General features: G+C 38.0%; 1 protein-coding gene across 2 annotated transcripts; it reads right to left on the minus strand.

Moving 5' to 3' along the window:
• Positions 1-4: 4 nt before the first annotated feature.
• Positions 5-9,084, minus strand: LOC120793796 (proline-serine-threonine phosphatase-interacting protein 1-like). 2 transcript variants are annotated; one of them, XM_040134202.1, is made up of 15 exons: positions 8,918-9,084; positions 8,069-8,169; positions 7,060-7,134; positions 6,202-6,236; positions 5,966-6,072; positions 5,585-5,647; positions 5,291-5,383; positions 4,720-4,765; positions 4,420-4,499; positions 3,949-4,047; positions 2,819-2,915; positions 2,483-2,570; positions 2,154-2,242; positions 1,511-1,626; positions 5-1,302 (listed from the first exon to the last, which is right to left on the minus strand). In XM_040134202.1, exons 1-15 carry the CDS (start codon positions 8,948-8,950, stop codon positions 1,171-1,173), a joined length of 1,254 nt encoding a protein of 417 aa, XP_039990136.1. In that variant the 5' UTR covers positions 8,951-9,084; the 3' UTR covers positions 5-1,170. The 2 variants fall into 2 exon arrangements, 1 of the variants encoding a protein (XP_039990136.1); XR_005708045.1 differs by having other exon boundaries at positions 1,225-1,302; positions 1,386-1,626.
• Between the last annotated feature and the right edge of the window lie 793 nt (positions 9,085-9,877).

Raw genomic sequence — 9,877 nt, forward strand, 5'->3', positions numbered from 1 at the left:
GACTGTTTAATTGACATTTGATCCACATGGTTTGATATAAAATTAAATATGTTACCAGTTAAACCTTACACACAGGTAATGATTTGATATTTCATCAGTCACAAGAAAAATATGAACTTAAAGAAATAGCTGTGCCATCATTTTACAGATAGTCATACAGTTTCCTAAGTTATAAAAACTATTTTTTGTATTTTGATCTCCATGGTAACTGATGATCTTCCCATCGATCACAGAAAATACTTTATAGACAGCAGACATATAATTACATGGAGTACATGACCCTCTATCTTCCCCAGCTCACAAACACACACGCAAAAATAAAAAAAAATAGCTGCAGACACTGTTAGGATGTATGATATATCTCTTCAAGAGATACATGCTCATCTAAAAAATGGCCACCATGTCCTCTAACTCTAAAAGTAACTCAAAATTTATCACATCAAATGCAATGGCATCTAGTGTCTTACCTATCGAAGATAAATTAATTCATCCCTTATTTCTGTCAGTGCTATGTAAAGTACAGAAACATGCATGGTGATCTGATGATAACTGATGAGAGTTCAGATTGTTAGAGAAATACCATAAATAATGCCATGCAGAGCCTCGCTTGCACTGGTATATAACTAGCTGTAGTAATATTAGCAACTGAAACTTTTCCTTGGTTGTTTACTCACACTGAATCATACTCAAATCAAAGGCAAAATGCCAAAAATATAATCTTAAAAAGAGAAAATATAACATTCATAGAGAAATGTCATTTGAAGCCATAATTATTCAGTCCAATGACACTAGGTACAAGAATCCCAGCCGTACAACACACGAGGTAGCAGGGTTACAATCTCACTACAACTACAAACAACAAACTGTATGACTAATTCACTATTAATAAATAATTATCCCCCTGCACATTTCAAAAACCAACTACCCACTAAATGATGCTTGATTTTCAGTGCAGGTTCAGAAATCAGTGCGGACATCAGCTGAGACTGTGAAGAGCACTTACCTAGAAAGCCTGGCAAAAACAAAGTGTATGTATGTGAATCTATAGGTGATGTGGTACAGTATGTGTTCATTTAAGCATATGCACATGCATGGGTTTGGTGTGAGGCTGTGTGTGTTTTGTCACATGTTTGTGTGCATTTGTGTGTATTTTCTTATTTTTGTGTGTGCTCAGATTTTGCCCAGATAGTTTCCTGGTACCAGTCCAGTCAGCCCATTCCTCTCCACTAGCCACCAGCCATCTTCTTCTCGTTGCAACACTCGGACCACATCCCCTCTGCTCACAGGCAGTTCATCCCCTTCCTGACAAGTTAATGTGAGCAAAGATGACAAAAGTCAGCTCGAGATGGGTAACACAAACAAGCCTTCTTCTCGAATTCTCTTACCTTAATACCTACATTATCTTTTTAACATGCTGCACAAAATGATACCCTGCTTTTGACAAACTTTGTTTCTTGTACCATTAAGTCTTAGGTAATAAATTTGTGTCAAAATGATGCAAAATGATCACCTGTGCAGCATATGTATAAAGCACAATGTAGCTGTCTTCATCAGCTGTAAATGTGGCCAGTGATGTGTCTTGCTGAAGGACTGGTACGGGTGCATATCCTCCATCCGAAATCTCAACTGAAGCCAGAGTCATAGCAGACAATTGCAAATGCCAAATGTTAGCCTCTCTTTATAGATCAATGTACAATACATTTGTATACAGTACATTTTATTTCATCCAATTCAGATATAAAATTATCTTTCCAAAGCATGAGTCCCATAAAAGGTGCCGTGTTTTGCAAGCATATAGGGTAAGTTGAAAGAAAAAATGTGTGTACTTTTCTTTAGTTTATATACTTCATTTTTATATCTGATTTAAGTAGCTCATTTGAATCGTATTAAAATGATTCAGTACTGTGTCATGATTTTATTTCAACACATCAAGAGCACATCAGTTTTAATTCTTTGGTCTACTACTGTGTTTGCTAAAAGGTGACTGTGAATATGTCTCTATGAATATCGATTTGGAGCACACCCCGCAATAATAAAGCGCAAGGCAGAGCCAACAACATTCTAATGATTGTGTTATGCTTCTCATTCAAAAATACATAAATATATCCTAACTGTTAGATGATGGTGAATGAGTGAGTGATTGTACTACTTACAATCACCAGCAGATGTCAGTGCTGATCGTGAGTTTTCAGGAGTGTCGATGCTGATGTTCCCAGAGCCATTGAGAAGGGAATCAGAGCACCTGCGTGATCCAGGTTCAAGTGAGATATTTAGGATAGATTCTTTTTTTTTATCATTTCTATTTTTTTGTAGTGGTCTAAATAGAAGAAGGTACTGACAAACGATTAACCACAAGGAGACAGCATTATCTGGCCGCCACAACAATCCTGCACTATTCATGCATTCTCCTTCATAGCCTGGCGGGTTACAGTAACAATGCTGTCTCCTCCTGGTGCCTCCTCCAAGGTTATTTGTGTCACACCTCATGTTTTCTCCTCCTGCGAAAACAGCCTGGCCATTGCTGTCTCTGGACACATCTGTCTTGTAGAAGCTCTCAAAGACTATGGGCTCTGCAGGAGGAAAACAGTAGTTGTTCATTCGAGAAGCGACGACAAATATTCCTCTGTTGCTCCACTCAAAGAGAAAGGTTAGTAGTTGAGTAGAACTCTTAAATTCCATTATTTTGCTGTTGCGCTTTTTCTCATTTCTCTTTTCAAGTTTTCAGTTTTTTTCTGAAGGGGAAATGACATTCTGAGTTCTGAGTAGCCTCTAAAACGTTCTCATTAAGTCAAATACCTGGCCCACCATGGCAGCTCACCTGGAGGCCTCGATCCTGTGCGTTTCATCTCTATGAAGCAGTTGTTGTCTGTCGAGATGTCACACTGCTCCAGAAGCCTCCTCACGTCCTCATAAAACTGATTTTTAAACAGGAGGCAATCCATGTGAGATCAGAATTGTACAGAATTGTTTCGCTCAGTGGGTAAAAAAAACGTTTCACATTCACTTCTGTGCTAAGAGACTTTATTTCAAATTCAGTTATCCATGCTCAAAATACATTATGTGAGGAGACAATGAGCATGTATGAAGGTGTTTTGGCTAAATCATCCACCTTTCGGCTACTTTCTGCAGCTTTCAAGAAAGAGTCCAGAGCCAAACTAGCATTGGGGCTGTACATTAGCACAGCAGTGTTTTGAGCTAGAGGCTATCATCACCATTGATGCTACATGTTTAACATGTTCTGCATAGTTTTGCATGCTAACATTTGCTAATTAGCTCATTCTCCGGGAATCCTGAATGTCTGCATAAAATTTCATGGTAATTCCTCCAATAGTTGTCTAGATACAGTATTTCAGTCTTGACCAGAGTGGTTGACTGATTGATCATCAGACTGTCATTACCATCCACAGAACCACAGCACTAGCATGGCTAATAAAATTTAAACAGATTCATTCAGGTTTGGAAAAAAAAAGATCAAACTCAGAAAAAATCCAAGTAGTGCATTAACCAAATTGCAATATTGCAAAAAAATTTTCTTAATAATAAATTGCTACTAAAATTAAATTTGTAAATAAGGCTTGAACCTGTGCCTTGCTTAAAACCAAGCATTCAAGTGAGACATTCATCCCAAGAGGAACCCAGAGGGTTCTAAAGTGCTGAGGTATTCCTGCAAGAAATCAATTGTTTATATTTATTGAATTTTCTGTTAAACCTAATAATCATGTTTACATTTAATGTTTACTGTGTATTTTCTTCTTCTGTTTAAATTAGATAACTGTTCATTTACTGGTAGTTGTGTATGCACATGGTGTTATTTAGTATTGTCCAATATCATGGTATTGTTGTACTGCACTATCATGGTAGGGACCAAATCCTTTTTACCACGGTATTACCATGGTGCTTTGAGTGGTTTGTACAGAAATGTCAGGAGGAACCATTTAATGAGCTCACCTCATCATCTCGGACACACTGCATGGAGAAATGATTGCAGTGGTCCCAGAGAACACACCTGAGCATGCCGATACGATCTCCCTCCAGTTGCTGGAACACCTGAAAAACAAGAGCGCTCCCACTGGTTTCTGAATATCAGTAACTTAATGTCTGCAGAGACAAGATTGTTTCTGCTTTTTTTCATAACCCCTTACCCCAACAGCTGTCATGCTGCATTAGTACACACTGACAGTGTGGCTGAATAATACTCATATGGTGGCATATGTTACCGTGTCAGTCTGGGATTTTAGCATGCTCGCTGCAAGATAAAGTGTATTTCCTCACTGGTCAGCATTAGAAAGATGTTATAAGAGGAGTCAGACTTTGTGCATATAAAAGGGCTGTGGTGTGAGACTGCTTGGTTAGAAGCTCATATTCTAGGTTGTGACTATATTAGAGAGCATTGCAGGTGCAGGTGGTCATCCACAGTACCTCACATGTGCTTTTGTGTGTTTCTTCCCAGTCCTGGCGAACACTCTCTAGCTGAACAACGTTGAAATAGTACAGCTTCTCTGTGAGAGATTGGAGAATCATTATAGATTGTAATAGTTAGAAATGACACAGCAATGGAAACAAATAAATAATGTATGGTGCAGAATTTCCCAAAAGTGTCCTCTAAATGTTGATAATTAGTGGCAGCAGTATGGACAAATGGTGCGAATACATCAAAGAACAAATATATGCAGATTAAAAATAGAAGTGATACAGATGAAATGTGGCTCTCCATCATACCTGCTTCATTGGCTGTCTGTCTGCTTTGCTTGGCCCTGTGCTGTATCTGCGAAACAAAGATTACACAGGAAGTGACATGAATTACCAGTGTGAGAAAGTCTGATCACAAGCCAGAGAGACTTTGAACTTGCACATCACAAGGCCAAAACATATTTAGACATGTTGGAAATGTCACTCTGGCACGTTGCCTGAAAATACAAAGGTTTCAATATAATCAGGGTCATTTGGGGTATTGCCTGATATTGAATGTACTTTAAAAGAGGTGACATGATTACAGTCACAGTAGCACATGAACACTCTTCAGTTACTCCTCGCTATGTGTTGTGTTGCATCACTGGTGCACTATAGCAGAATGTCCCTAGACATTTTGTCGACCTGCTATCATCTGGAAACTTGTAGTTCACGAACAGAACTGAAACGGACAGTTGTGTGGTGCGGTGAGGTACAAAGATGAGGGTCTAAATGGTACTCTGAAAGTTTGTATTTGGATTCCTTTCATCAGGGTAGCAGTTCCTTTACAAGCTTGTCTGACAATATTATTATAGGGAGGTGGTTCATATATTGTTAGTACCTTTTCAGAGTTTTTGGATGCTATGGTGGCCTTCTCAGCCCCCTGTTCTGCCTCATCAGCCTCCTTGCATTTCAGCTCATAGTTCTTCTTAGACTGATAGAAAGAAAAACAGAAAGCAAGGGCTGCAGAGTTCCACCAAGGACTGTAAAAAAGTGTGTGTTGTTTTGCTGTTTATGTCAGTGATGGCCATGCACAAAATATCAAATCAGTTTCTTCACCATGATAAAATGTTTATTTTATGGCTTAAATGTAAAACACTAATTAAAATGATACCAGCAGTGGCTGTTTTCCTACCTCCATGGTTTTCTTGAACAGGGAAACCTTTTTCTTCTGAACCTTCTCCATGATGCTTTCAAACTACAAGGGGAAACAGAAGAGTCAAAAATGGAAAGATTTCAGGCTTGCGTATAATGTTTTAATATACTATATATCCTTTTACGATCGCAGTGGTCTCATAAGTTCCTGACATGCTATACGAACTTAAAACTAAAAGTTCCAGGATTAAGTCTAACCTAATGAAAGTGGAAAACAATATAACAATGAAATAATCTTCATATGCCTAAAGCCAGAGTAAGAAATAAGACTTCACATTATGTTCATCAGGACAATCAAACCTTATACCTTTCTATTTGTGTACAATAAGTCAGTTCTTAAGCACCAGAAATTGCCGGTTACCTTCTTCCTCTGATCTCTCTGATGTTCTCGGAATGTCTCAATCTTTTTCACCTCCTCTTTCAATTTATCTGAGAGTTGGATGTGAAAGTTCCCAACGTTCTCAATTTCTGCAGCAACATACACAATCAAAAAAGCAAAATGAGTCATTCACATTTGAACACAAATAAGAACAGCAGCAGCGGGATTTAGTACTTTGAGTGGATTTGTCCAGGGAGCAAATGACCAGATGAACTTACGTGCTTTTAATTGGTTGAAGGAAGCTCTCAAGGTGCTGGAAAAACAATGCACATGTAAGATCAGAGATGATTCAGTGACTGTCTGCAGCTTTTTTTATGGATACAAAAAGGCTGATTGTCGTTGCAAACTAAAAACAGAAACCATCCCCCATGCAGCATTTTTAGGTTCATCCAGGGTTATTGTTGCTCAGACTCAGAGTTTCTTCCTATCTCTTTCTAAGAAGACAGTCACACAGAAGCTCAAGACAACTTAACTGTCTTAATGCTGGTGAAGCAGCTACACCAGAGCAATTTGGACTAAACAAAATACCATCAAGGGCACCTCACTCGCATTTGCTGATAGAAATTAAATTGTGGCTAATTACTCAAGACAGCGATTCAAACAGACAGACTTTGCACCTTATCATTCGCCACTTGTCTCTGTTATCGTCACTTTTTCAGTGTAGTCAGTAGCAGGTAACTAACATGGCAGAAACTTTAAAGAAAAGGAAACTGTCAACAGATAATGACCTACTATACATTGAGAGAGGGGCTGCTGCAATAGGTGGTGCACACACACACAGTGTCTCTTTTTTTACTCTGCCTCACACAGACAAAAATATGTTTCCTCTAAAAAGAACTTGACTCATCTGCGCCTGACAGATGGTTTATATTTTACGTTGCAGGTCAGTTTCAATCAGCAGTAAAGTGTCTAATACTCACCACGTTGTCTTTCGAAAAAATGAAGATGTAACCAAACTAGAGTTTATAAATATTGTTTTATACCAATATATCCTTCTTGTGTACCAACTTTGTGTGGATACAGTCCATATTTTTAACCTCAAAGGAAGTATACTTTGACTAGAACAACGTATTTACCTAATCTCTGTGTGTCCTCCAGCTTTGCGAGCAATAGTCAGCAGTTCCTTCCCATACTTCTCCTCTGCTAGTGCCCTGTGCAGTACGAACAGACGGACACATCACTCTGGAGCCCAGCATTTGTGTTTCAGTTGTTTTGTTGTGAGACTTAACTGTTATATGTTATTGCGCTAACAAAAGGGACACATTATGCATTGTTGGATTTTCAACCTGTTACCACCGAAGCTTAGGTTTTGCAATTTTCTAAGATACACTGTTAGTTAAGAACTTAAGTTTTTGTACCAGAATATCATCACCTAATAACAAGAACCACTGTATAGCTGTATGTTTTATGTCACTGCAGACTAATAAGGTAGTAGTAACATAACAAACCTGTTGTTCTTTCTGATAAAATGCCCTTTAGTGGCCTAACCCACCTTTCGTTGGACGTGGTTACATCTTGAAGTTTACCTTATATGGATCTGCTATATCATTTTCTATATTCTTATCAGGTGTCACTAACACGAGACAAAGAATATAGAATATTTGTATCTCCCTTAGATGTTGGTCGCTATAATAAAGTCTTTGCACATCAGGAGTGAGTCAAAAATATGCTAAATTGATAACCTGTTATAATGCAAATGAGGTGTAGGACTAAGTGAACACAAGTGTGACTATGTACATGCGCTGTTAAATCTGATTACCACCACAGATTCAATACATTTTTTTTCCAGAAGGATCTTACCACCCAAGCTTCATATTGTTGAAAGGTGCAATTTAAATATCTTCTGTGCCCTGATAATACCAAAAACCCCAGTGGACACAACTTTTTGAAAAGCAATCTGGTAACACACTGGTTTTTGTCATTCAACTGGCCATTGCTGGGAAAAGCTACATTTACTTAGATTTGTATTCCTCGTACTGTATCATGGTCTTAATTGCACTATGACCACAGATATTCAGTATGTCTGGTAGTTCAATGGTCAAGTTTCGGTCTCAGCTGCTGAAACACTGTACGAACTGATGGTACCTCATCTTTAGAAGCTCCTCCACATCTTTGCACATTTGCCTTCCATCTCGTAACCTTTGGATCACAGTGTTATACCCGGTGTGAGAAGTAAAATCAGTACTCTGTATTGAGAAGACATAAGAAAAACTTCAGAGAAATTCTGCAACGAACAGCATTGCTCAACGATTGCAACGTATCCTTGTGCCAATCCTGCACTCACTATGTGGTAAAAATGCAGAACTAACTTTTATCAAAAATAGTCATATGTGACAGAGTGACATATTCAGTACTTCATCAAACTGCCGATTATGTGTAGAGCAAATAGATTAATAGATAAGATTGAGAATGTGCAGAGTGGCAGTTCAACACGTTACAATAACTTGCACACTGAGGGAGGACATTGTAAAACCAGTTGTGGGGAATTATGGCCTCTACAAGTCAACAGTACTTTATTGGTAAAGTGATACAAAATTGCCGGAACTTTTGAACACAACAAAGACATGTTTATTTTATGTTAAATTTCACCTCTACACTTGTTCCATAATTCGGTCATGCTCGGACAAAATGGGTTATCTATTTCTAATATACATAATTTGACGTCAAAGTCATGTAAATGTGGACTAAGTTATAATATACTGTATATAGCAGTGACAACAATTTCTGTCTCTGTCTCTGCTTTCATTTGTAGGTACTTTAAATTATATGTATAATGGATATAGAATATTACAATGTAGTTTACTTAGCTTTTGAATTCAACATAAAAAAAAAAGGATAAGATAAATTATTGCATGATTATGAGGATACCAATGATCATTCAGTTTTTCCCAAGGTCAACTTTGTCAAAGCGTGAAACCAGAGAAATTGACTTACCCAGAAAGCATCTTTAAACAACAAAGGTGCCATCTCAGCTGTTACGTCCTTGAACTGAACACAGTTGCTTTCCTCTGAATGAACTTGTCTCACAGGAATTTTTTCAAAAATTAATCACTGACCAACAATTTAAATAAAATTTTTGTGTGTCAGGGGATACTTCATCAAGTAAGCTGTAATTTATACTGTGAGTGGCGCAAATTTCAGTGAGTCATGTTGAATGAGGAAGCGCTTTGTCCCATGATGTCACTGACCACAGCCAGCTCAGCCCATTTGTGAGACAGTCTCTCTTTCACTATCATTTGATGGATATGACTGTGTGTCTTGTTTAAAAGTTGTTTCATGGTTTATCAGACCCATAGGCACATCATCTATCTGTGTGTCTGCTTAGCTAATGGGGTCCGTTTGTGTCTTTGTGTTTGATATAAACTGTTAGCTGCAGTTGAAGAAACTGCTGGATCGGTCATTTACAGTGACAGACTCACACAGACATACCGAATGGTTTCAGTCACAGCTCCTGCGAGCACCGATTGACTGTGTGGATGGCTGAAGGTTTAGTGGCGAGCATTGACTAGCAGTGCCCATGTTACTAAATAAGTACAGTATGTCCTCATCACTATCTTATATTGTTTAAGTTAGCAAAATGTTAACATATAACAAATCTAATTAAAGTCAGTCAGTAGAAATTCACCTAAAGTATTTCTCCTGTTGTAATTGTGATGTGCACTATTTGTTTGATGCTATCTGTTGTTGCTTTTTCAGTCATCTTTTTTGTTTTTACTGGACCTCAAAGTTAGTTACATACAGCAAATTGATATTGTCTTAAATAAGTCTGATTGCCAATGTGAATACTCATCTTTTATTTTTAGCAATATCTCTAAAGGTTTTGTTCTTAACTACAAACATTTTCATGCAACAGTTGTTTTGTACGTTCTGTGTGTTTGTGTGTGCGGTGACCAC

This window comes from Xiphias gladius, chromosome 1, assembly GCF_016859285.1.
Source record: "Xiphias gladius isolate SHS-SW01 ecotype Sanya breed wild chromosome 1, ASM1685928v1, whole genome shotgun sequence".
NCBI classification, from domain to species: domain Eukaryota; kingdom Metazoa; phylum Chordata; class Actinopteri; order Istiophoriformes; family Xiphiidae; genus Xiphias; species Xiphias gladius.

Coding starts and splice junctions, on each gene's coding strand:
- LOC120793796 (XM_040134202.1), bottom strand. CDS start 8,950: ATGGCACCTTTGTTGTTTAAAGATGCTTTCTGG. Junction 4,500..4,719: donor ACAGACAGCCAATGAAGCAG/GTATGATGGAGA, acceptor AATCTCTCACAG/AGAAGCTGTACTATTTCAAC. Junction 2,571..2,818: donor CACAGGATCGAGGCCTCCAG/GTGAGCTGCCAT, acceptor TTCCTCCTGCAG/AGCCCATAGTCTTTGAGAGC.